Here is a 27,894-nt window from a genome sequence, read left to right as displayed (position 1 = left end):
ATAGATTTCTTGAGCTTGACCTACTGTAATATATCACGACAAAGAGAGTTTTCAACATCTGAATTTAATGTCTGCTGATCTCACGTCATTGCTTATAGGCTAATCAATTGCAGTCTCAAGTGAAACCCTGGCAATTCATTACGATTCTTTCCTGAACTTAAACAATTTCAAATTACAGTCCACAGAATTTAAAATTTGATTTTAAAGGGAAAAAGACAAAATATTAGGACAAGGGACGATATAAAAGATACCAATTGCATTCCCCAGCCATCAATGAACAGCTCCCGGTCATGTGTGTGTCTTATACCCAAAGAACCTGGAAATCATTATTATAACCCAAGAAGACTATTAAAATATGAAGTAAACGATCATCCAGCTTCTCCGAATCCACACAAGATCATCAACAATAACTACACACAGAAGGTCGTCACCCTACAGAAAATATCGGAGCTTCATGGTCTGTTTCCTGATGTGAACTATTCTATGTCGAGTTCACCAACAGAAATAAATCCACAACAAAATACAACTTCTAAAAGGTCTTTCTCAAAGGAACCTTACATTAAAACATAATCATCACTGACTAAGGCCATTGTACATTGTAGTTTAACCTACAGTTTTCTAGGATAACATGATGTGTCATAAATTCTTCAGTGTTTCAGAGCCATCTAGTGGACAAAAGGGATTATTGCCTTCAGTCCTGATAAAAAAAAAATCTCCATATTACATTCGTTAGGAAAAAAAAAGATAAATATAGAAGTAAAATATCAGAAAGCACGATACATACATGTTTATAATACGGACTAGATAGGGCCATGATACAAATACAAATCAGACACCTGACAAGACAAAGCATGTTGACAGTAAGAAGAGATATTTTAAAATGTGCTTCACGTGGTCAGACATTTTAATAATTAATAATAAATGTATCAATACTGAGTGCAGATGAGGGCTCCCGAGAGACATATCAGTAGTATGCTGTCGATGATGCTGAGGTGAGATGTGCCATATATCGTCAGGAGTCCGGCAGGAATTAAATTGGCAGAATTCCTAAGGGAACAGAAAGGATCTAAATGGCCCCTTTCTTGGGTTATGGATTCTGAAATGCATTTGTATGAATCCGCGTGTCCCTTTTAAATAAAAGCTTTTGCAAGTAATGTCTTTTCATTGTGCAATCTATTTTGTGTGGGCCAGCACAATTGTTTTCCTTTCATGTCCCATGTCAGTGAATATTATAATGCGACTGCAATCATGTACTTTCAAGCACCTACAACTTGTATATCAAAAAAAAAAAAAAAAAAGAAAGAAAATTCCTCCTCGTGCATATCACAGTACATTATTGTAACATTTTGTGCCATATGATGACACAGGTAAGGTGGCATGCATCACGTTGCAAAGTGTTTCCCAGTTCCCAGCGGTCACCTTCCCCCCCTTGATCTTGTCATGCAACTACAGTTTCTGAGCGGAGTGGGTCAAACTGCCCTGGAAAACGTAGTTTAAACAGACTCTCCAGTCGGCATAGTGCCCATCAGAAGACACATGTGCACTTGGGCAGGAAAGTGATGCCTTTCTGGGAAGTGGACAAGAATAATTTAAGTGAAACAGCAAAAATACATAAAAAGTAGTAAAGAGAGAGCGTAGTTGCATTTTCTTTCCCCATGTGCTAAATAATACCAGGAAATAATTAGTTTTTTTTTTTTTAAAGATTTTTTTAAAGACTTGTTACACTGTAAACGTCTGAATAACTGCAAATAAAAGTATCCCATGCTGTTTTCACCAAATAAAAGCATGCATACCGGTGATTTATGGAACAGACGGACAGACATGATGGAAAATGGAAGCTTTTAAAAGAGCCTGTAAACAAGAACAATATGCTAATGACTCCTATAAAAATACAAGGTTCTGTAATCGGCAACTGTGTGCCTGCTGCACTCATAGTCTTTAACAGGTATGCCTGTGACACATATACTGACAAGAATTACGTGGTGAGTGAACATTTAGATCTGCCCTTGATGAGGCCTTCTGGAAGTAGCCCTCAATACGCAACCCATCAGAATGACACCCAGTAATCAGAGTCTCAGAATTGGTTTTCAGAATTGTTTCTGGCCAAGTGCCAGAACCCGGATGGCGGCCCTCGGCCGGACGGACACGCTGAAGTCACGGGGGGAGGGGAGCGATGGAGGCCGTCTGCACCTCCATCCCGCAGGGCTCCCGCGTCTACGTCTGCAGTTCCAGGAAGACGTTCCGGCACTTGGAGCGCTCTTTCTCCTCCACGACGGTATGAGCGTCCCGCAGATCCTGCAGGATGTGGAAGAGGCTCGTCAGGCCGTCCGCCTTCTCCCCACCTGGAGGCCGGCGCGGGACACGGGAAACACAGGAGCCGGTGTAAGAAGACGCAGAGACACAGACGTGCACTTCACCTCCACACCACCACCACACAGACGTGCACTTCACCTCCACACCACCACCACACTTCAGTCAAAAGGCCCTTGGATTATTTTCACTACCTTCGTCTGCTTTATCCGCCTCCTCTTGCTTTATCAGTTCGTGATATTTATCCCTGGAAAACATCAGAATGCACAGTCTGTTAATCTGTCTGGCAATATGAACAAGACAGTATATTACTGTGTGTTTACGTTCAGTTTAAACAGAGCGGACTTTCTGGATTTAGCTGCAGTCATTGAACTGTAGTATATTACTTATGTGCTACTACTCCCATCGGTCCTGCAAAAAAAGTGCAAGTCACTGGGAAAATGGCCATGGGAATGAGCCGTGAAATGGGCCCGAGGCTGCGGTTGCCGGGTGACTACCTCATGGAGCTGTGGACATTGCTAAGGTGCCGATAAATAAGTTGGGCTTCCAGGTCTGGATCCAGCGGGTCGTACCATTCCTGCAGAGTGACGCCATGCCGGGTGTTATCACAGCCTGGGTCTGTGGTTGTGGAGGTGGGGGGGGGGGGGGGGTGTGTGAAAGCAAATGTTTATGTATCTGTTAAGCTTCCACTAAGATTATTTCAAAGTTCTACAGCTCTGACTGTTGTGATAAGTATGATATTTCAACATGAAATACTGACATCATGTTAATAACACACATAGAATAATATCGTAAATAATCCAGCAGCCCTAACACGGATGTTCGGCTTTGTGAATGTTTTGTTTATCTGTTCATCTAGTCACTTTTTCTGTCCATTATATTTGTAATTATTCTTTTCAAACATTTTCATACAGTTATAGATACAGTCATGGAGAATCTCATAGACTCTTATACAAACAACAGTATAAATACACAATATTTTCTCATATTCATTAGCCAAAAAAGACTCAATAAACAAGCTGCTATTACAACAAACCATATATTTACAGTCCAACATCAGATAGCGACTTTAGGCCATACGCACACACCACAAAGGTGTGGAGCACCAAAGGGCCTATGGCCTGCTCATACGTCGCTGTCTCCTTGACAGTCTGCAGCTTCCTGCCGAGACACTGGGCGGACGCAAGATCACGGCGTGATCGGTGGGTTTGGTATCTGCTGAAGGCACGTATTTTTGTTCCATATAGATATCACGCTAGCGTTATTATGGTGAATTCTTCTGTCCACGTTAATCATGGAGTGAGAATCTGATGTCATGACAGCCCCATTTAGAGCTGGGGAATAGGTACCCTCTCAATTCTCAGCTGTCACCGAAAGTTTGAGTCACAGCACACAGAACTGGCCTCATGACAGCTTGAGTGACAGGGAATCTCACTGGCTGTGTCGAGCTCAAGTGACAGTGGGCTGACATCACTTGTTTCTCTCAAGCGTCGCCGTCTGTTGACTCTGCGTCTGTAAGCGACAGCCTGGCTCCGCCCACAACCGGCCAGTAAATCAGGGCCCGAATACCGGAGCACCTGCAGTACCTGTTTTGTCCTTCTGGTGGCAGCAGCTCCATCTGTCAGCCTTGTAGATGCCTGGGTGATAGCAGCTCATTGTGTTGGCGTTGTGACTGCACGCCTTCCGTAAGGCAGACAGCCACTGATTCAGCTCGTTCACACTCTAGAGAGAAAGTGTGTGGGGGAGAGAGACAGCAGGAGAAATATTTCACCTTCAGCTGTCTGAAGGATTTGTTCCATCCCTCTCTGCAAACATTCAAATATTTATGCCAGCGGCTGCTAATCTAATTGGCACACGCCACAGCCTCGATACTATTTGCCAGAGTGCCTTTCCTAAGCATCCCTCTAACCCAAATGTTCTGAATCCATCATATATTTCAGTTAGATTGCCACAATGTGCAACATGACTCTCAACTTAATTAGCAATATATTAAAACATTGTGGCGAACCACCGATATGATATTGTTAAAAAATGATATATAGAATTTTTACTCCAAATTGTTTGTAAGCTGCATCATGTCACTGGTATATTTCATTAAAACGTTAGAACATCCATCTGGAACATGCTCATAGCAGAACAAATGCATGACTATATCTGAAGCCCTCTATTACAGAGTTGCAAAAAGCCATTGCTGGAGTAATGATTGAGTAATGACTGGGTAATATTGCATTGGCTGAGTTCCAGGGGCAGGTCCCTGCTCGGTTCCCAGGGTACCTTGCAGTCTAAGTAGAGTGTCTCTTGCTGGCCCGAATCCTCGCTCGAGATGATCTGCATGACGTTGGCGCTGCCGAAACACTTCTCCTCCACCTTCTCCACCGCCCGGATCTTTGGCAGCGAGATAAACGAGCTCTTCTGCGTGGATGCAAACACACGAGGGGAAAAGCGCGTCAGCCGCACGCGTCCCTCTAGCGCCCCCTACCTCGGGTGTGTGGAAGTGCGGCGACAGCCGAGGGGAAGTCACTGGACTCACCTTGGAGTGCTGCGTCCGTGAATAAGAGAGAGTGTCTTTGCTGAGTGTGACGTAGTACTTCTTAAAGGGCGAGGTCATGAGCATGCACTTGTCTTTGGTCTTGTGGAGGAAGAGGAACCCTTCTTTCTCCATGCTTCCAAACTGGAGACTCATGCGACTCTGCAGACCAACATCTAGAGGAACATGCGCCAACAGATGCACCACACACCATCGTGGTGAAGACCACATACCACATCATGATGTATACTCAATATTTATAGTGTTCCGAACATCTTGTCTGTGCAGTCTGTACTGATTCTTCAGTATGCAGTCCTGCTTCTCACCTTCCGAGTCCGGGCAGCAGACCAGGCGTGTGATGAAGTCCTTGAGCTGCGTGATGCCCTGCTGAATGGCGGGTTGCAGCGGGGCCATCCACGGTTCCTTAGAGCAGCACACCAGGGTGTCCAGGTTGCCGACTGTCTGCACCGCCTGGGAACGGAAGAGCGTTGAGACACACACAGGCGAAGGGGTTTCCCAAGATGTTTTTATGCATTGCGGTTCTGATCCCTGAAGGGTGACTAACCCCATAGGTCATTGTGGTTACCCTTAACATTACGACTCCGTCAGCTGATAACAATATGTTATGAAACAGTGTAGAAACGTTAAGTGTTGGTCTTTGATTTTAAAAGAAATGAATGAATGCTGTTGCTTACTCTAAATGTTCAGGTCTACAGTAACTATTCTGAAGTCTAACTAACTCGACATAGAGCAGGGATGCCTAGCTGTGTTTCCTAGAGTTCCAGATTGTACATTTTCAAAAACGACCCGGTTGTTTTCTCTGGCGTTGAATAAGCACAAAAACACAAAAAGAAGCTACTCTCGATAGCCAGAGCAGATTCGTACCAGATCTAGACGTCGAGACTATCTGGACGGCTATAAGCTAGAACGTGTGCCCTGAACACAGCTGAGGGTGTAGTCGGGAGGGTGTGGCCAAGCGTGGCAGGGGGCGGAGCCTACCTTGGCCAGGAGGAGGAGGGTGCGGCTGGTGCGTGCGTCCGCGTGCTTCTCCCGCAGGTGGAAGAGCTTAGGCGACATGATGGCCGGCGAGATGAAGCGTAAACACAGGAAGCTCGTCACGGCGATGAACTTCACTTTCTGCCAAAGACAGGAAACGGAGCCGGGCCTGACTACGAGAAGCAGTGCTGGTGTTATAAAAGACAGGTTTACAGTTTACAGTTCGCCGTGTCATGTTTTTAGGAAGGAGCTTAGCACAACCTTGCTCAATGCTTCACTACTGAGAAACAGAGATTCCTCTGTAGCCTCTCACTGGGCTTGAACGCAGTCTAATCACATAATTGTTTAATCTTTTATGTTTAAATTGAACTTGAGCACACCAGATTTGAGCATTTAATTCTGATTTGTGCAAGAGCAAATACATTTAAAGATGTCAATAAAAAAAAAAAAAAAACAATGAAACAAAAAAATTTATGGAGAACATATTGTGTAACGTGTAAGGACATGTGAAATGAGGAAGAGCTACTTAATATGACGCAAAGCAACGTAACGAAACACATCTTTATAAACCACCATTATACCTAGTGTGAACTATGCGTGTAACGCCAGAAATCACGAAGCCCCATCCCTCATGTGGGGGCGGTGCCTACCCTGTACTCCGGCTCGGGGAAGCGATCCTGGACCCGGTGGTAGAGCTGCTGGAATGCCTGACAGAGCAGCAGGGGGCAGTAGAGAGCCGACTGTAGCAGGGCGGCCATGAGCTCGGACAGGTAGGACTGCAGTAAAGCCGAGCTCTGCTGGATCACGTCTGCTTCTGTCTGTATGCGGTGCAGCCCCGCACACCTGCGGCCACAGAGGTCTTTAGAGAGGCCTTTGGATTAAAAAACAACCCTCCTTTATGACGTAGGCAGACGGCTTGTCCCGGACTGGGTCCTGCCACCCCACCCTGTGATGAGGGGGATGGTGATGGGGGGACTGGGTCCTCCACCCTAAACTGGATTAAGTGGTTTAGAGGTTCAGAAGATGAATGAATTTTCATTTTTATGTGTAAGGTCCCGCCAGGACCTGGCAACTAGTTTTTCATCTTAGTTTTAATGAGGTTACTGAATAATTCGCATTATTAACATGCCTTAAGATGAAGAACCGAGAATAACAGCTAGAATTTAAAAGGTTAAAAATGCAACGACCGTCGCAAAACTCTCTCAACTGCGTTTCAGTGTGATAAACGAGATTTGTCGGGCGCCTGGTCGTGTCCTAACTGCGGGAAGGAATGACCTGTCGGCGGGAGCAGATGAGGTGAGTTCTGCACATTAATCAAGCAGACGCAGCAGCACCTGCTGTAGTGGGCTCAGGTGTGGCTCTTCACAGGGTGTTCGTTCCGGGGCCCCTCAGAGGCCCCTCACACGCCCTGGAGAAGGTTGAGAGGGAGGGGCCAGATTTTGCCAAGGTCGAGATGTTCTTGGTAAAGCTTGCCGAGGCTAATTCACTTTGCTGTAAGAAGCATTTCTGGAGTTCACCTCTGACCTGGAATCGCTTACTGAGGAGGAGGGAAAAGGGAGAAGGAAGATACAACCTGTTCCCGATCCAGCCACAGCTCTCCAGAGGACCCAATCAGCCCGGCTGAAGAGGTCTCTCCACCCCGCTAGTTAGCACAGCTACACTAAAGACACTCCGGACCCCAAACCCTGAGGTGTCCGACCTCACCACATGACCCCACCCCCATCAATTGCTCAATCCCATGTATAGCTCCTAGCGTGAGACTGGATGGTGCCAATTTGTTTCTTACCCAGCCTCTTTCAACTCCACTTTATTAGGGTCCAGTTCCACGTATTTCTTCTCCTCGAAAATGCGGTTGATGACGGGGCCCAGAAGCCTGTGAAGATACTGCATTCCGGTCACCTGCTCCAAAAAAAACACAAAAAAGAGTCTCAGCTGATCACATGACCTCACCCGCTACAAGGTTCTCAAGCTTGACACGCAAGCTGTAACATCCTGGTACATTTGTTGCGGTCCCTGTACCACTCCGCATCACCAACAGTGATCTGTGGTGCAGTTTTACCTTTAGAAAGGACTCCATGGACTTGGAAGCCAAAGAGTTGCTCCTGAACAATGTGTTGGGCTCAGCTGAGGAACAGCGAGAAACAGGAAGCGATGGACAGACTGTCAGCTCTTCAAAGGGTACACCGCACTGTTAGCAACTCAAGTAAGGAGTGCATGTGTACTCACTTGTCTTCTCCAGCTCAAGTTTGAACAGCACATCCAAGAACTCTTTAATTAGCCCTTGACCCAGGAAGAGCTTCACCAGGTTGTTGGCCACTTCCTGTCTGCTCTCGGAGGTCGTTGTCTCATCGATTAGCATGATAAGATCAGGCCAGTTGCCCTATGACGCACACAGCTGCTTAAGTCAGATACGTGGCACATACTGACCAGTTCAATGAGAATTCTTGCTGTAGTCACAGGATCCAAAGATAATGTCACAGGGTCAAAAGATAATTAAAAAGGAATAATCACAAGAGAATATAGCCATACAGTTTCAACAACGAAGAAAGCTGCAATATTGATTAGATTTTATAACATAAAATTGATTTAATGTACACAGAAAAAACATCAAGAATCTTTATTTAATCACTACTGATTTTTTAAAATTAATGTATTTATTTACATTAATGTCTGGATCTTTGCAAAACCAAATAAAACTGGGAATTAAAACTGAATAACCAAACCAAGATGAATTTATCTCAGTTTGATCAATCTTGATCATTCATTAAACAAAACAAAAACCCTCTAAAATGTTTTTTAATGTACAATAATGTTTTCAGAGCTATGGTGGATTGTATGAGGTGGAACATGTCAGCGAGCCTAACTCACGTTGAGGTGAGTCCCGACAGACTGGCTCAGGAGCTCTGTGAGCGGCTGGTAATGGCTGGAGGGCAGGACCGTCTCGTCACGGAGCCTGAGCTGCAGCCGCAGGGAGCCCAGAGTGCCTCTTAAAGAGAGAGAGAGAGAGAGAGAGAGAGAGAGAGAGAGAGAGAGAGAGAGAGAGAGAGAGAGAGAGAGAGAGAGAGAGAGCAGACCGAGTGACGCCTCTGTAATCATCACGTAGACTAAAGGCACTTAACCCTCCACACTGGCAGCACTAAGAAAACAAGGTTACCAGTTTTAATACATCAAGGAAAAACTGTGTGATACTAAAATGTGCTCATATTTAGTTTTATTGAGAATGAATAGAGATGAAATGAAATACCAAAACAAGCAACCAAAAATAAGAAAAACAAACTCTGAGTCATTTCACTTAATGTATTCCAGGAAATGTGGGCAGCAGGAACAACAATAATGAAAATGGCTCCATTATAGCGTCTCTCCTAGGCAAAACGCCTCATAAAAGAAATAGAAAGGCGGACTTTATGGCCGCGGGGGTAGACGTCATTTAACGAGTTGATGAAACACACTGAAAACGAGGACACAGGGGTGCCCAGGCACGGGGGAGAGAGCTGCCCCTCAGTGTTGTGTTGGGGAGCCGTGGAAGATCACAAGCACATCCCACACAGCACGGCTGTCCACCAACCTGCCGTACAGGAGTCTGTGTCTTTGGTTCTGTTGTGTGTTTTATGTGGGACGTTTTGAGGATTTGCCTTCTGTTCCCTCCCAAGTAACACTTTGTTTTTAACAAGCGTCCTCTGCAACAACTCCGCCGCCTCTGTTTTATGACAAAGTGTGATAGAATAACTGGGGCAGAAGATTTAAAAGCCGTCGTTTTTCTTCCGCCGCCTTTGTTCAGTAGCCGGCGGCCGCTGCGTTTGAGTCTGTTCGTAGTGTGCCCACGCCTCACCGTCCCCTTCATCTGATCTTAACTCTGAAGCCCTCTCTAGAGTGACTTACAGAAGGGGAGTTGTGGTCTCTATCACACGCACAGCCTTCTGCGAGCACAGATCAGTTCATGTCAAGAATACTCTCAAGCTCAAACTAGCTAAACTGGGAAAATTTTCTTTTTTTCCAAGCGCGTGTTCAAGTGCTCAGTGACTGAATGAAGAGGTGAGTCTTGTGTTTGAAGACGGTCAGTGTCTCAGCTGTGTGGAAGCTTCATCTCCTGAGCACAGGAGAGCCAAGAGTCCTGATGACCTCGCGGGAAAGAGGAAACTCGAGGCCGTCGTGTCCCGCACCAATACCATTCGCCAAGGTCCCGATGGCAAGAGATGGCAGGCCATCAAATGTCCAATCAAGTGAAATATGGAAAAGTTAGGAAAAAGGATAAATTAACAAGAATGACAGCTTCACTTTGTTGACAGTAGACGGGTCGATGGGGTGAGGTGCAGATTATGGGCACTTAAAAGGAGAATGAAACAAGTTCACTCAAATGTGATCACTTCATGACAGAAGGCGCTGCAGACCAAACAGGTGAGACTCATCTCAGTATTTTGCTGCAGACGTTTAGATCCTCAAGGTCTGCACTGAACTAGCCTTGAAGGAGGAGTTCACTTTGAGCTTATCCTCAGGCCGTGGCTTTAAAACATGATTGGACAGAAATGGACCTCGCTAATTATGTGCAAGTAGAATACTAATTATTTAACTGTTGCATTTTACCTTCCTGCACATATATTTAAGGTTTGAGTATGTCCTAAAAAAACACAAACAAACAAATCTTGACAAAAAACATACTGAACGCTGGGAAAGGAAAACATTAAACTTCATGGTAATCTAACATTATTGCAATAAGACCAGGGGGGGAAGAATTCTTGGTTTGGCATTGGCAATCACAATTTAATGAAATTTTTCACCTTTTCAAAGCAGCACGAGACAGATGAGGCCTGTTCACGTGTCTTTGTAAGACAGAAAGGTTTGTCAAATGTTGAGACATATGCCTTCAATTGCATGCATATCCAACAAGGAACTTTGTAGCACACAAGCAATTTTACAGTGTTACTGTTGTCTTTTCATAAATAGGTATTTACCACTAATAACTTCAGAGGGAAATTCAGAATATAAATTATATTTCTGATTTTTTTATAGTAAAGAGTCATAAACCTTTTATAGAATCAATCCATTCTTAATTTCAACTGTGTCGTAACTCTAATCCCTCTCTTCCATTCAAAAGCCAGACGGTTTTATGTTCTTACCAAACACTTGCTCCTAATCCTGTCCGACCTTTCCTGTTTCATTAGTTACATGAATAGGGACATTGTTCACACTGTACACCTGTAACTGATCCGAGACCAGTTCAGACGGAGGTAAAGGACTGATGGTATGTGAGATATGTGATCTCTCTACTGAGAGTGAATGAATGAATGAATGAATGAATGAATGATTTGGCCTGTAATGTTTGTTATACGGCTCCCAATCCTGATATCTTACTTCCGGTCAAACTCCTGGAGTTTGTACATAAGCCCTGTCACTCCTCTGTGTATGTCTGCTTCATAATCCTCCAAAAATATCCACATGATGAAAGAGAGGGAGGAGAGAGAGAAAGGGGAGGAGAGAGAGAGAGATGAGGAGAGAGAGAGATGAGGAGAGAGAGAGAGAGAGAGATGAGAAGAGAGGATAAGAGAGAGGGGAGGAGAGAGAGAGGAGAGAGAAGAGAAAGGGGAGGAGAGAGAGAGAGGGGAGGAGAGAGAGAGAGGAGAGGAGAGAGCGAGGGGAGGAGAGAGAGAGAGGGGAGGAGCGAGAGATTGAAAAACTCCAAGGATTTAGCAGCGGAAAAGATTAGTACTTCCTGTCAGCACATGGATGGAAACAGATGCGAATAGCAGCACAGCTCTAAATCAAAACAGCCCACACGCCCACACACACACACACACACACACACACACACACACACACACACACACACACACACACACACACGCCCACAAGCACACACACGCCCACAAGCACACACACACACACACACACGCCCACATGCACACACCCACACACATGCCCACACCCACACATGCCCACACACACACACGCCCACAAGCACACACACACACACACACACACGCCCACAAGCACACACACACACACACACACACACACACACACACACACACACACGCCCACAAGCACACACACACACACACACGCCCACATGCACACACCCACACACATGCCCACACCCACACATGCCCACACACACACACACACACACACAAACACACGCACACACACACACACACACGTGCACATGCACACATGCCCACATGCACACACGCCCACACCCACACACATGCCCACACACATGCCCACACACACATACGCCCACACATGCCCACATACCCACACCCACACACGCCCACACACATCCACACACCCACACCCACACACGGTCACATGCCCACACATGCCCACACACGCCCACACACGCCCACACACGCCCACACACAGCCACACGCCCACACACGCCCACACACGCCCACACACACCCACACACGCCCACACACGCCCACACACGCCCACACACACCCACACACGCCCACACACGCCCACACACACCCACACACGCCCACACACGCCCACACACAGCCACACGCCCACACACGCCCACACACAGCCACACACGCCCACACACGCCCACACACGCCCACACACACCCACACACGCCCACACACGCCCACACACACCCACACACACCCACACGCCCACACACGCCCACACACGCCCACACACGCCCACTTAGGCATGAACTTCCTCCTGAGCTGTGAACATGGAGCTTTGACTGCTTATGTTTCTATTCATTCTGATACACTTTGAAGTGCCACTCCAACACAGTGCCTGTGACATGCCCAGCAATGCCCCCCCAGGCCAGGCCCGGTACTGCAGGTGTCTCCGGGCTGGGGAAGAAGGTACTCACTCGTCCTGACTGTGTTTGGGCTCGTCAGAACCCAGGTGAAACCAGCCCTCCTCTTGCCGTGCCAGCTGAAGCCTGTTGATGTTGAAGAGGACCTGGGGGAAAACAGCAGATCATCACAGTCAGACGGCAATTAAATGTCAAAGCAAGCTGAGCCAAAGATGGTGCTCGAGACATTTATTTGAGCGTGGAGAATTCAATTTTTTAATCCTCAGACAAAATAAACAGAAGAGAATATCGTGAACATTGTAAAGGTACTATGCAACAATTTCACTCAAAGTACCTATTTTATCCACTAAAATCAGACAATGAAAATTGAACCTAAAAATAAGATAACTGTAACAAAAATGAATAGAAAAAAAGTCTGCTAATGCTTTAGCATTATGAGAAAAGCTAGCAGCCAGCTAACTACATACTCATAATGTTCCTGCAGTGTAGGAATATGTAGGACTACTTTCATTTTACTGTCTCATCTGGTTTATTCTGAAATCATGGTTTTGTCTTGCAGTAGCACACAGTTGTAACTATATTTCTGCCTAACTGTACTTATGATGATATTGCTAAATAATGCTGTTTGCTGTTTGCAAAATTTTACTGCATGTTTAGACTATTGGTATGTAATGTAGCTGCCTACGCATAAAGTAATATACTAAAGTATAAACTAATATACTAAAGTATAAACTAATATACTAAAGTATAGAACTAGCTGTGGTTTTTCAGGCCTTTAGGTTTGTCTTGGAAGTGCATGCAGTAGAATCTACTGCTGATGGTATATTGGTAACATGCAAAAAATACCACAAATCGATCAGTTGTATACGCATGTGATGGATCCCAGACCTTACAAGCAACGTAGCCCACGAGCAGAGCAGCGCTCTGGTTGTACTATGAATACACTCCTACCAGCACCACTGATTCTCGGATACTGCTGCCAAGTGAAGAGGCGGACTAAAGGGAAACGCTCTTCGGAGTAAAGCTCGTTGTTAAGGGAAACGCTCTTCGGAGTAAAGCTCGTTGTTAGAGCGATCGACTGATCTTTTGCTGGTGGACCAACTCTTAGTGAAGCTCACCTTTCCCAGAAAGTCATTTTTGCTGACCAGGTCCCAGTCCCACACCTCCACTGTGAGAAGGCTGTCGGCCAGGGGGTCGTCCAGCTCAAACTCAAAAGTCTCGTTCCAGCGTGGATAGCAAGACTTCTTCACCACCTAGTGGAGTTTTCCAAAAAAAAAAAAAAAGGTTTTAAAGTTGTGATTCAACTGAACAGTGTTAAAGTAACTAACAGTGGAAGTCAACACTGATTTACATCTGCTCTTGTGCACCTCGTGAATTTCTTTTGGGATTAATTATGTGATCTATCTAATACAATCTTAATAATCCTTGTCTGACTGATCCTTCAAGAGCAGAACAAAAAACACCAATTATATAATCCATTATGATCTGACTTAAACATTTCTGGCTATAGTTTCCCTGACACAAATGAGCTTTTAGCAGGATCTGCACTAAACCTTTGTCAGAAGAGCACTTCAGAGCACTAGCTAACATTGGTAAAATATTTTTAGAAAGCCAGTAGAAGAAAGATTAGTATTATACATATCATGATAAAGCATCACCCCCATGTTATTCTGTTCTTCCTTTAACAGTTACATTTCAGGTCAGGACTAGGATAAATCTGTGTGGATAAGAGATGTACAATAATCAAGACGGCAAGTAGAAACAGATTCCTTCGAGAGTTACGGTCATTTAGAAAGCAGCGGTGGCAAGTATACGAGAGGGGAAGTGAGAGTATGAATGCACTGCGTTGAGAGCTGAAGGGGAGACAGGTAGTGTTGAGGAGAACGTTGAGGAGAACGTTGAGGAGAACATTGAGGAGAACGTTGAGGAGAACATTGAGGAGAACGTTGAGGAGAACGTTGAGGAGAACATTGAGGAGAACGTTGAGGTTTTGAGGCAGAGGAACAAAGAGGAGCAGAGCCTTCATTATGGATCCAGTTAGTTTGTGAAGTGTGGAGAGATATGTGAGGTTAAAGGTTGTAAAAGACTTAGAGGAGCCTTTCAGTAGAGTGTGTTCTGATGAAGATAAAGAGCTTCCAGCAGATATTGCCCCAGTGGGTGACTGGATGGATTTGTCAGCCCACTAAGGTGAAAGAAGTGGAACAACAAGACGGATAACTGCAAAAGCATCATGTCAGGCCCTCATGTGGAGTCCCGTATGGGGTATACAGAAGCACCCCTGATGTCCTATGGAAGACGATGGTCCTAGTCTGGAAGAAAGGGATTGTCCCAAAAGAACGGGGGACATTATAATACCCACAGAGAATAGACGCTGTGGGTACAGACAGGTTTTGGCTTGTTTGATTTCGGCTTGTTTTTAAGATATTTTGCCTTATTACAGTATAGGACAACATGTTTTGAAAATGGCTGTAATGGCTGGCTCAATCGCACCGGTGATGGAGGTGATTATTAAGGTTTGTAGATGGGTTGTAGGTGGAGAGAGACTGCAGGACGTTAGCCAACTCTCTACAATCAGGGTACACATGAGGGGCATGACAATGGGGAGAACTACAGTGCCACGTACTTGGCAGTTGGTAGAGGAGATTAATGGTAATCTTAATCTTGAAGCTGGCACTGTGGCAAGGACTTGTGCATACGGGGCACCAGAGTACCAGAGAGCAAACGCAGGCTATAAATATCACTACATGGGCTTTAACTTTAGAAAAATATTCAGATCTCACAGTATATTGCTTTATTCATGCATTATAAAGATTTGTTGGTTGAAGTCTGTGTGTGTGTGTGTGTGTGTGTGTGTGTGTGGGGGGGGGGGGGGGGGGGGGGGGGGGGAGTGGACCGTTGCGTCATGTGACACTGAGAATGCACCAATGGCAGCAGTGGGGCTTGGTATGGTTACCTGGAAGGTTAGTATGGATAATGGATATACAGTGTTGGTGAATACTTGGAGATGTAGTATGCAAAATCCATAAGGAACTGCCACCATTCGGTATGCATTAACACTTCCAGTGGGGCTGGATACAGCATTAGTGACTGAGGGGCTCAGGAGCTTGCAATGGTGTGGTTTCCAGTATGAAGCCAATGAAAAGTCTAATGGATTGGCACGGGAGACGTGACCTCTAATCCTGTCCATGATTACATCTACAGGGGTGAGAGGCCTGACTGTTGGAGGAGGAAGGGGCTGGTTTGCTTACAGCACTCTCCTGGCTTCTGCCGTTGTATCTGACTCTGACAAATGGATCAGAGGCACCATTGCGGTCCTTTTTGGCAAGATCTCTGGAAAACAAAGGAAGAACAAATGAATAAATGTCACTGAAGCAAACGGATCTTCTCAAAGCCTGTGCTATCTATAGAGCAGATCAATCGCTGCTCTGTACCCAATGTTCAAGCCAACCATTTGTGCAAAAAATATCTGCTGGTTAATAAGGCCACATTTGCATATTAAACTAATATGGGTAAAACTGCTATATTTTCAAAGGACCCATATGGCTTTATTTAACCATTCTACCCACATATAATAATGTCAACATTTAAAAAGCAGTGACTGCCATCACAACATATTTGTTACACACGAAAATACTTTTATATCCATGGGCAGTGACTGTGTAAAGCTTTTCCAGCCAACGTTTGAGTGTGACAGTCATCCACGTTGTTCTCCTCTGACCTGGCCTCCAGCACCGAGCAGCGTAGTCTCCGACGAGCCCTGCCATCCCCGAGCAAGGAGATCTGCAGGTGGATCTCACCCTGGACCTCCTCGTCTGGATCTATCTCCGTCAGGTTCATCCAGCAATCCAGACCTGCAAGACAGAAGACGAACACAGATGCCACACTGTGTGGGAATGCGACGTACAAACACTAAATATCGCACGTGGATACCACATACAACATACCGCAGCACATGCAGTTCAAACACGCAGAGTGCATATATGAAAAACACAAAAAAATTGAAACAATGATGTCTCAGTAGGATGAGACTGGGTTTCTGATATGAGACAACTTTCAGAAACTACCCAGATGTCTCTCCTGCCGCGTCAAATGGGCTCCACCCAATCTGAAACAAAAATGGGAGGTCCACTCCTTGGATTGTCATAGGTTGCCAGATGCCACATCCTTCCTCCTGAAACATTTGTTGCTGGCCCAACACAACACAAGGTCGGTACATGTGGTGGGAGGCGCTGATGGCACAGTTTGGTGAACATGAACGTGAAAACGAAGCAACCGCGTGACTCCACAAACCTGCTACATGTGATAGGGTTGTGTCTAGAGGTGGGGGGAGGATGTTGCAGTTGAAAATCTGGCTTAAGAATTGTAATAGAAATGCTCTGAACATGCCATAGAACATTTCTGGGAATGCCATACAAAGGATCAACCCACACAGTACAATACTAGGTACTGTTCTTTTTACACATTCATCCAGTTTCTCACAGCAAATTGTTCAAAATGAGTAAATCTGTTTTCCATGCATATATATTCCATTCACTACCGGTGTAACATTTGAGCCTGAAGTAATATTATAACAAGAAGACGTGTGTAGACTAAGAGAAAATCTGTTTAAACAGATTTATTGAAATGTCTAAACCAATACAATACCTTCTGTAGTCAGAGAAACAGAATAAGGGACTGAACCAATGTATTAAAAGAGGTTTTAATTAATTTCATCAAACACACCACCAGTATATCTGACTCAAACAGTAAAAGAACCATACCGAATACTTAAATAAACTGGTTTGTAAACGTAAAATGTAAAAATGTTGTTTCTCTTGCCCTAGACGTTAAAAGCGGAGGGATGTGAAGACGTTTGTGCTGGACTTTAGAGGAACAGCCTGTGGGTACTTGTTTGTGGCAGACTGGTGCTACAGACATGTAATCTCCCTTCATGAAATAACACCTGCACTTCATAACACTTGGCTTTCCAAGGCTACCAATCTATCCATGTTTGAACATGTATAAACATAAATGTTTATAACTACTATATGTATATAGTGCTATATGCTATAGTAGTAGCTATAGTAGTTATAAACATTCTCTATTTAAAATGATAAACAATGGTAAAATTATTACTAGGTTTTCAATTAAAATGACTGTGATTGTGATATGTCTTGAAGTGTACTAAAAACATTTACTAAGGATGAATCCTTATTGTGACATTGTAAACACAGCACATTGGTTTTTGGCTTAAAGCAACAAAGTCCTTTCCAAGTTTTCCCTTGTTGAACCATAATTTGCAGCCTCGTTTACATAAAATGAAGGGGCTGTGCGCTGTGACAATATATATACTGTGTGACGACAAAATCGTTTAGCTACAGCAATATTTTTTATAATTTGGACGACACTTTGCATTAAGATAATACAAACAAACATGGGTGTTATGCTGAGTAACAGAGTGATAAATCTCGCCCAGGCTGAAGAGAGGGAACGATTGGTTAACTATTGAATTGTGCAACACAAACAGGGTGATTCTCCTCACAGTAATTCTAACTGCGGTGTTACCTTTAAGCCCAGCTAAATGTTCGTGGGAAATGTGTTAGCAGTTGGTTTACTAGCTAGCAAACTAGCTAGCTAAGTGACTGCTAACACTTCAGTATTACATTTCGCTAGTTACAGTAATTCAAAAGTTAATTCAAAGATAATAATCACCTTCACCACTACGAACAATATAAATCACACTGTTTAAGAACTTTCTCAACGTCTAATTGCTTAGCCCTAATAGTGAGACTCAGTGCTCAGTGCTGCAATGTCTATTCAAGGAAGCACACTCACTTCAGTGCTGTATAAACACACATGGCCTAATACAGTGTTTCTCAACCAAATGTTCAGGGCCCACTTGAGGGTCCCACAGCACTGTCCAAGTTGCCAGCACATCAGGTTACAGCAAAAATGTGGAACCGCTTAATACACATAGACTGGACAGTGTAATGAGGAGATACAGGTTCATTCTGACACACTGTGCCTTTGGCTCTAAGAAGCTTAGTGTAATAGAATTAATTTTTACAGCTTAACCTGACATCTAGCCTGTAGAACTCAGTGATGTGACAACATTATCATGTAGGAAAATCACAAACCCAACAGGAGCCAAGCTGGAATCACCCCATTTATCACAAAAGGCTAATACATCACCTACAGATGCTGGTATGAATACAGATGTTTTCACTGAAGGTTATCATGGTTATCACTGACCCTGTACTTCTGGACTGCAAATTAAAACGTACACTTTAATACGAAACAGCACAGCTTTCTTTTCCAAAGCAGTGCACTATATAAAGGAGGGGCTAATTCACAGTGCTTCCCAGTCCAGTCCACAGAAACCACGATCCGGTTCATGTTGTTGCTCTAGCCAAGCTTTCAACATATTCAACATATTCAAAGAAAGTAATCAAGACTGTGGACTGACTGCCTGCTATACAGCAGGAAGCTGGCAAGCAGCGAAAGTGCAGCCAGCTCTCAGAGCACTGGATTGGGAGACACTGGACTGTGAGACACTGAACTGTGAAACACTGGACTAGGAGACACTGGACTGTGAGACACTGGATTAAGAAACACTGAACTGTGAAACACTGGATTAGGAGACACTGGACTGTTAGACACTGAACTAGGAGATATGCCTTTTATACCACATCCAGGTACAATGTGTAACTGTACAAATGGAGGGCCATTCTGGACTGTGTCTATCCCATCAGATGTTATCAGCATGAACTCTTCCGTACGTCTGTGGAGTGGGAGCTGCGATTCCTCTCTATTAGACTTACAGACAACGTTTTTTCTCTTTTTGCTCCTTCAACCAGTTTGAAAATAAATCTCCCCTGGCTAGGCAAAACGTGCCAGTTAGCTGAACGGAAAGAACTCCCTAATTTCTTCTCCGCGTATCACTGAGGGTGTGATGACCCAAATGCAACAGTATTATTTCCAAATGTGACTGTATGACGCTTTGGCATACGACACATTTAAAGGGCTTGGAAACTTCGCTCAGCGGCTCACCGCTCAGACTGGCCTGACACTACTGACTACACCACTGTGGTCTCACACTTACAGAAACGTAGGAGTCATGGGAGAATGAATTTAATCTAGTCCACCATCTCCAGGGTAAACGCACCAAAACACTGTTTTTTACTAGGTTCTGCGCTACAGGGGAGAGGGGAAAATTGGATTGAAAATCACTATAATGGCCACCGGACAGGCTGTTTGATCACTATAATGGCCACCTGACAGGCTGTTTGATCACTATAATGGCCACCTGACAGGCTGTTTGATAGCCCTCACCTCAGTCTGGCCCACTGGACCACACACACCAGAATTAGATTATACAATTGCAGTGGCAGCACAGTACGTGACAGTCATACCGACACAGCCCAAAGAAATGTCACAGGAAAAAGAAATCCTTTAGATTTCAATGTCCTTTACAACATGACCGCCACAGCATTTCGGTATATGACAGCTGGTAGCCAAATGGACTGCCTTGCCTCATACATAGACACACGCACACACACACACACACACACACACACACACACACACACACACACACACACACACACACACACACACACACACACACACACACACATGCACGAGTTCACCAGAGGATAACCTTTAAAGGCTCAATATCCCTGCTTCAAACAGTGGCCATAGCCCCTTTTCCCTGTCACAAGGTCAATCATGTCTTAATGTACTGGTCCCCGACCTGTGAATGCAAAGGTCTGAAAACACACTGGCCAGAGAGATCAAAACCAAATAACAAACAAACAAAATTTGCTCCAGATCTAACCCTATTTTTCATTGTTCTGTGCAACCAAATATAACACGCGTAGTAGAGTTATGGCTGTCCCTAGCCCCCCCTGAGGGGTGTGAAATGCTGAGATATTGGCAGTGACTCAGAGCCTCCTGAAACTGTGACATGCTGGTGTCTACCTCTTCATCACTGCTCCTCACATTCCGCCCATCATCATCATCATTATGACATCACCACTCTTGCATTACGCCCCTCTAGCACACCTGCTCCGCCCAAAACCCCGACAGACCACAGCGCGGCACGGCACACGATGTCAGGGTCTCCGCGCAAACCGCCACCTCAGCTGAGCTTCTCGTGTTTTTTTCCGTATGGTCTCCACGTGTCGCGAACCAGTTGTGCTTTTAGCCGAACTGTTATTCCACCTTCACACGGACCACAGTCAAGCTGCTTCCCATCGACGTGTGTGTGTGTGTGTGTGTGTGTTGTGTGTGTGTGTGTGCGCAGACGTGTGACTCAGGTCTCACTCCTCTGAAGGTTAGATTTCTGGGGAGCATCCCTGGTCATCTCATATGTTTGCCTCCAGCTGCGTGATGCATTCACACCCTGTCAGCCCCATCAGTGTGGGTTGCGCTCGCCTGCTTCCGTGCCCTCTGCAGCGAGGCCTTCTTGCTAAATGGTACCGCCTGCCTTTAGAGAAAAAGATTACACAGAAGCAGCTTCGAGAGAGAGAGAGTGACAGAGACACTCAGAGGAGAGGAGGGAAGGAAACTGAGTGACAGATCCATAGAGAAAAGAAGAAAAGAGAGAACAAGACAGCCCATAACTTGTAAATATGTGTACATGTTTAACTGTACTCTTAGTGCTGACTAACGTGGAATCCACAACCAGCCTGAGATTCCCGTTGTTTTTCAGTAAGACGGTCAACGCCAGCTGCTAATGGCCAATCCACAGCAGTCGCGAAGAGCCCGAACACACACACACACACACACACACACACACACACACACACACACACACACACACACACATCTCGGGGAGGCAGTGGGAGGAGCCCTGCGAGAGGACCCCTGCCCTGTGGGATAGACGGTCTACTGCCGGGTCAGGCGTGGACAGAGAGCAGGACTCTCCTCCGCTGGCAACAACGGCCACTCCTGCGGTGCGCCGTGACTCAGAGCCCCCCTCACTCCTTAGACTCCTGCACGTTGGTTCCAGCTTCGCGCCCTGCCCCTCGATGAGTCAGCACGCCAACACCAACGCCAACAGCTAACAGCCCCCTGGGTGGAAGACCGACAAGATCGAGATCATCTGGTGCTTTATGCACACCAGATGCGTGCTCGTCTCAGGGGTCGGGGGAGGCTTGGACCGGACAAGCAACGGCTAACTCTTGTGCCCAAAACACAAAGCACAGGTTGGTCGGCACACATATGGACACTGGCCAAAGCATAAAGTGAGATGAGTATAAAGGAATCTAGAGAAGGAATAAGAGAACACCGCCCACTTTGAAACTGAACTTAAATAAGGGGATGTATCGATGTAACTGGCAAACAAGGAAGAGCCATGAGACCTGGCTGTGTGAAGACACACAGTCCTCATGGGTCTGGCTCATAACTCTGGGGAATCTCCTCAACTGCATCGCGGAATCGAGCCCATGAGGAACAACGGCCAATAGCAGGACGCCGGTGAAGGACCCTCCAGGAAGCGTCTTCCCTACCTTGAGGTTTAGCGGTGAGAGCCTCTTTTCTGATCGTCACCTTCCCAATGACGTCGTCACGGCTGCAACCAAACCAAAAATCATCTGAGCTGATTCGAGCATGTCTGAAGCAGCACTGCACCTTACAATATCACACATTTTCAACACTAGCACGTATAGCCCAAATTAATTCATGTCTTGACACTCCACATGGTAAAGAAAGCACAATTATGGCTAGCAATGAGGCGTTGTTAATTATTGCATTAGCTCGTTAACCCCAAAATAGCACAGCGAGAGGGAATACAAACGAATGTGATTAAGTGAACAAGCTGCCCTAAAGGCGAGGCGGAGAAGACACCCGAGTGTCTCTATCTGGGAGACGCTTACCTGAGTGAGTCCTCGTCCATCACATGTAGGGACACAGTGTGAAAGGACGGTGGCACGTGCACGTTGTACTCTTCGCCCCAGAAAGGGGACAGTGTCTTCCATATCGTGGCTGTCCTAAGTAAGGAAAAATGTTAAAAAAGCAAAAGAAGTGAACATCAAAGGACAGTTCCCTCAAATAGACTAAGGTTACTTACATAAAAAGCTGTTAGGGCGACTAACATGGAGACCAGAAGACCTACTGAAAATGCTATTTTATTTGTGTTTGTTAGATTTTGTTTAGAATTAGCAATGTTTCCATTCACTAGACAAAGTTAAACCATTAGGTGCCAGTAAGAGGCTAAACAAAGTACTTTTTTTTTTATTATATTAGCTTTGTTCGACGGTATATTGCACAGTGTTTGTTCTATTGTATTGAGCAAAAATAAAAAATACATCTTTAGAGTTCTGAACGTCCCTTCACACTAGAGACAGTAGTCCCTGAAGACTTTTTACTTCCAATTTGCTAAAATAGATTTTCTCACATTACGTGATACTTTTTTGAGTGATTTCTTTGAGAATTAACACGGATGACAAGACAGAGAAATGTCACTAGATTCTGAGGAAAACATAAAAACGTGAACATGATACGAGTAGTCCTAACTTTAACCGTTGTTACCATGACTCCAAAGACAGGAATCAGTATGAGTTACGATTATACAGGTTTTAGTTCTTCTGCAGAGCTCAGCTATCAAATCTAGTACCAACACAAGTCTATCAAAAGACAGACTCCGATTTCTTGTTTGCATGAAGTATTGACAAGAAGGCCCAACAACATTAAAAACTATTTAATAAACCAAACAAGTAAACCCACAAATGTCTGATGGTACTGCTACAAAGCAAACGAGGCATCCAAACACTTGACTCTATCGAGCAAACCCTTTGCTACACAGATAAAAATCAATGACTGAAATGATTTTAGGTTTTTCTGAGCACGAGTTCCTCATCTTATCAAGTGAGTTAGCATTCAGTGACTAGGAACAGAAAAAAACCTCAACCTCACCTAGTAAAACATTAACCACAAAGCTCGTGTGCATTTTCAAGTGAACTCTAGTCTGAGCCACCTCAAATACAGAAAAGACAAACCTAAAACAGCTGACTACTGGTTTGTTCATTTGTTTGTTTGATTATTTTTTACTTACATCAAATCCCAGCACTACCTTTGTCATTTTTCATGTTTTTGTGAGTAGGTTCAAACGCATACACGTTTACTTTTTGAACCATGTAGTCTCTTAATGATTAGCTAGACCATCGCTGACACACTTTTCAACCACCCCACATACATCCTGCCTCCACCTAACCAGATGATCAAATGTACACACATCATTTCATCAGGGCGTTTTAACTGCAGGCTGGTAAAATAATCCCTCAGTGACACGAGCACAGTGTTGATGCCAGGGGCCTTGAACATCAAGGACCATTTTGCATATCAGCAGCAGACATGGACGCAGGGAGGCCTCATGTCCTGCTCTTCGGGACAGGCCTCGTGTCCTGCTCTTCGAGACACCGTGGAGTCACTTTGGCTTGTAGGGCTTGCACCAACAGTCACACAATAAGGGCGTGTCCTGTGTATTAGATCAAAGCAGCAATGTTTGTGCAGCCCACTCGCCCATGGCTTTCAGCCAATGAGAGAGACTTAGGGGGGAGGGGGGCGCATCTCATTTTGAATTCGTTAAACCTAAGATGGCTGACTCATGGGGGGGGGATAGATCTGAGAACATCAGCGGGCCCTAACCTGGGCCAGGGAGCAAAGAGATTAGTCATACCGTACCTTATAATGGCCTCGTTGTCAATTCTCACAATGCAGTATGGGTCGCTACTCCCAGTGCTAAACAGGAAGAGAAAAAAACAGAAACATATTACATGAGGAAGTGCTACGATTATTTCTCGCAGGTATGTGATCGACTCAAACAATGGTGACCACCAAGACCCGTCAGTCCGCGTTAGCGGGGCGCGCCGTGCGAGGCCACGCTAATTGGACGTCTCGAGAACGGCTCGACCGCATTCCGCCGCAGGGCCACGACGGAGAGCGCGTTCCGTTTGACGAGGTGCGAAGGAAATATTAACATAAAAGGGAGATCTTTTCTCTGCAGGTTGCCCTCCCCTTTCATGCCATATGCCACCAGTAGGGAGGAGCTTCTCCTTTGGTGTTGTCAAAGCATACACCAAAGGCTACGCCCACACGGCGTCCACGGTGAAGCCTTCAGAGAACACCAGTTCAAAGGATCCACTAGTCGAGCCCTAGACAGACAGACAGACAGACAGACAGACAGAACATGCTGTGCCGGCATGATCCTCACGATCATGATCTAGATGTACTTTCATGATGTCCTTTCATGTCACACCGTGATTCTCTCCCTTGAAATGACAGAAATTATGACGTAGGTGCCACCTTTTTGAACAGAAATGGCAGTAATATTAACTATAACATGCCGCGTTTCCTTTCCCCAAAGATATGCAGTATTCCCAGCACAAGACACCCCTTAAAGCACTCTGAGTGAACGCAGGTGCCATATAAATAAAGTTGTCTTGCCTGGCCTGTTTGCCCTGATCAGCATTCCTTGTGTCTGATGAACATTGGCTGATCAAAATCAACACATTGACTATGGGGTTGTTTTCTTCTCCACTGGTGCTGGCTAGCCATAGTCAATCAGGGTGTTTAGCAGACTTGAATTAGCCCTTTTACTCCAAAACGCAAGGCTAACAAGTAGGAAGTTATGAGAGAATGCTGTTTGAGTGAAGACCTTTTGATTCCTCCAGGGAGTAATGCTTAGCAATGATGGAAGCGTTTATGAGCACTGTGCATGTGTGTGTGTGTGTGTGTGTGTGTATGTGTGTGTGTGTGTGTGTGTGTGTGTGTGTGTGTGTGTGTGTGTGTGTGTGTGTGTGTGTGTGTGTGAAGAGAGAGAGAGATAGAGAGAGAGAGAGAGAGAGAGAGAGAGAGAGAGAGAGACTGAGCAGGGTAAAGTCAAGTATATAGCATTATTCATGTATTCATGTTGCCTTTTGCTATTTACTGGGGAAAGAGCGATTTTGGGGGCGGGAGCATTGTAAAAATCGGGTGTCACATCCTACAACCGCACGGCTCGGCAGTTGAACCGCGTAGAATCCTCTACACCTGCAGGAACACGACAACTAAGACACACATTCACACACACTTCCTCTTGGTCTCTGTAAGCATACTGTTTAGGATACTGCTGCTCCGGATTACCAAGTCTGAGAACGACACAATCCAGCCCTCCTCTCTGTAATGAAGCCAAGCCCCGCGCCTTTCCGAATGAAGGTGAAGGTTTCAAACTGAAGTCTTGTGATGTTTCAGCGAACATCAGACCGCAGGGGGTCACGAGACACCGCGGGCTCTCCCCGTTCTTACTTCAGCACGGAAAATACGCACCTTTGTGTGTGTGCGCGCGAGCACGCGTGCGCGTGCGTGTTGCAACACCTTTTCTGTTATCTTGCCTCTAACACTTAATATTAAAATTGGAATTTTAAAAAAGAGTCATGAATTTAAACAAAACATTTAAATAACGCACCAATACCGATAAAGTGTTGCAGATGCAACTGTAATGATTCGCAAAGGCGTACGTCAAGAAAAAATAGGCGCCTTTGATCTTTTTTGATCGTTGACTGATTCTGTGCCTCGCAGTGAGTTTACCACGTTGGTGGATTTGGTGCTGAGGATATTATTCCCCCAACGCCTGAACGAGGGGGTTGTTGTGTAGATATGGCTTATGGTGAAAGCTGTTCGCTAATGTCACCCGTGTAAACACTCCGACATCTGACCCTTAAGATCCATCACACATAGACACGAAACAACAATCACGCCAACCATCACGAAACCGTGCAAAACGGTCCCCTACTTTACAGCTGATTAACTGCAGCAATATATAGGTGACGGAACGGTTAGGGGAGACGCCGTTAGCCTCTTATCAACACTGATGTGCGCCGTGGTAAAGTCACAGATGCCGTGAGGGAAAGATCTACACGCATGTTTTTATAACTGGCTCTCCGAAAGCGAGTAGATCGAGGAGATCGAGTAGATCCACTTCAAGGTGGAGTACAGTTGTGCCCGTCTAACCTGGGCTGTGGGAACGCAGACGACTCTAGATCACCTGTCAGCTGGAACGGGTGTTTACGCCGAAACTTGGCGAACGCTTACACATGTACACCAGACACCTTAAACGAAATGTGTGCTGCGCATGGCAAGCGCGTAATCCGTTTGGAAGAACAGACCCGTCCGCCGTGTCCACGATGCAGTAGCCTGCTCACACATCCCCGCAGAACATTAAAGTACTTCACCATGAAATGATGAGAATTATGAAACACCTCGCCATTTGGAACAGGAATATAATGGGAACAACTTGCTGCAGGTGTCTAATCTAGGTCTCCGGTTTTTGGGGTGAGCAGCTGTACTATTTAAAAAGCATATTCGAGCACCAAGAGTTAAGAATCTACAATAGAAAGACACGTATATAATAAACTCATACTTACATGTCCTTGATTGGCAAATGTTTCCCTTCTACTATCCGGATGAACAACGTGGTGCGCTTTGCCATCCCTGCGTGAGATGTTGAGAGTGACACGCAGTGTTTTCAGCAGACAGCTGTATCCCCCCCGACAGCAGGTGCGGCGCTGCACAACACTCTGAACATGGCACGTTTAACACGCAGACTCCAGTCTAACGTCGGCCAACGGTCCTACTCACAAACTGTGGTCTGTGTCTGTGGGTTCAACCCGTGTGTGAGCACTGGGAGATCTGTTTGTGAGGGGAGTGCCCAGCTGAGACATTTCAACGTTGCATTGGCCAGACTGGCGCGTCACGCGCCTTTTCTTTTCGCGGTTTCCCGGGAAATGAAGTCCAGCCTCAGACAACATGTCTGATACCCGTCCGTAAGTGCCGAATCCCGTAGTGGAACTAACACAGCAAAAGATGGAAGTCGGAACAGAATCACTGACAATATCATTCTTTCAGAGCGTTGTGTGCTGGAAAAAAACAGACTATACAGAAGGAAGTGTGTGTGTGTGTGTGTGTGTGTGTGTGTGTGTGTGTGTGTGTTTGTGGTGACACGTAATGGTGAGTATATGCATGAGCTAGAGCTTGAAAAAACAGGGCTGAAATGTTTTAAACGCAAACAAAAGCCTTGCTTGACACGAAAGCCTTATCAGTACAACCACACGGCCACGCGGGCAGATGAGGCTATTGGGAGACAATTAAACTTGGTTTCACGTACCAATAAAAGGGGGATGAGGGTGCAAGTCTTGTGTTGGAGGAAAATAACGTAATGTTTGGTATCGCGTGTCAGAAAAACTGAACCAAAGGCTGAAAGCTGCAGGATCTGCTGTTAGGAGCAGCGTCACAGCCAGTAGACAGTCAACACACTGACGTTTCTCAACAG

At 45.4% G+C, this 27,894-nt stretch overlaps 1 protein-coding gene across 3 annotated transcripts; it reads right to left on the bottom strand.

Annotated features, from left to right (window-relative positions):
- Nucleotides 1–183: 183 nt before the first annotated feature.
- Nucleotides 184–27,423, bottom strand: rasa4 (RAS p21 protein activator 4). Of its 3 annotated transcripts, none has more exons than XM_077011101.1 (21): nt 26,990–27,423; nt 24,270–24,326; nt 22,463–22,576; nt 22,097–22,158; nt 16,324–16,456; nt 15,854–15,935; nt 13,724–13,858; nt 12,660–12,751; nt 8,702–8,819; nt 8,060–8,213; nt 7,893–7,957; nt 7,620–7,735; nt 6,484–6,676; nt 5,837–5,974; nt 5,164–5,308; nt 4,841–5,013; nt 4,585–4,722; nt 3,897–4,032; nt 2,808–2,928; nt 2,505–2,557; nt 184–2,342 (listed from the first exon to the last, which is right to left on the bottom strand). In XM_077011101.1, exons 1-21 carry the CDS (start codon nt 27,052–27,054, stop codon nt 2,215–2,217), a joined length of 2,418 nt encoding a protein of 805 aa, XP_076867216.1. In that variant the 5' UTR covers nt 27,055–27,423; the 3' UTR covers nt 184–2,214. The 3 variants fall into 3 exon arrangements, with proteins under 3 accessions (XP_076867216.1, XP_076867217.1, XP_076867218.1); XM_077011102.1 differs by having other exon boundaries at nt 7,620–7,732; nt 26,990–27,421; XM_077011103.1 differs by lacking the exons at nt 24,270–24,326; nt 26,990–27,423 and adding an exon at nt 20,910–21,659 and having other exon boundaries at nt 22,463–22,537.
- Nucleotides 27,424–27,894: the final 471 nt, after the last annotated feature.

This window comes from Brachyhypopomus gauderio, chromosome 7 (assembly GCF_052324685.1).
Source record: "Brachyhypopomus gauderio isolate BG-103 chromosome 7, BGAUD_0.2, whole genome shotgun sequence".
Lineage (NCBI taxonomy): Eukaryota > Metazoa > Chordata > Actinopteri > Gymnotiformes > Hypopomidae > Brachyhypopomus > Brachyhypopomus gauderio.
The sequence above is the reverse complement of the archived record's forward strand: the minus strand, read 5'-3'. Positions and strand labels throughout refer to the sequence as shown.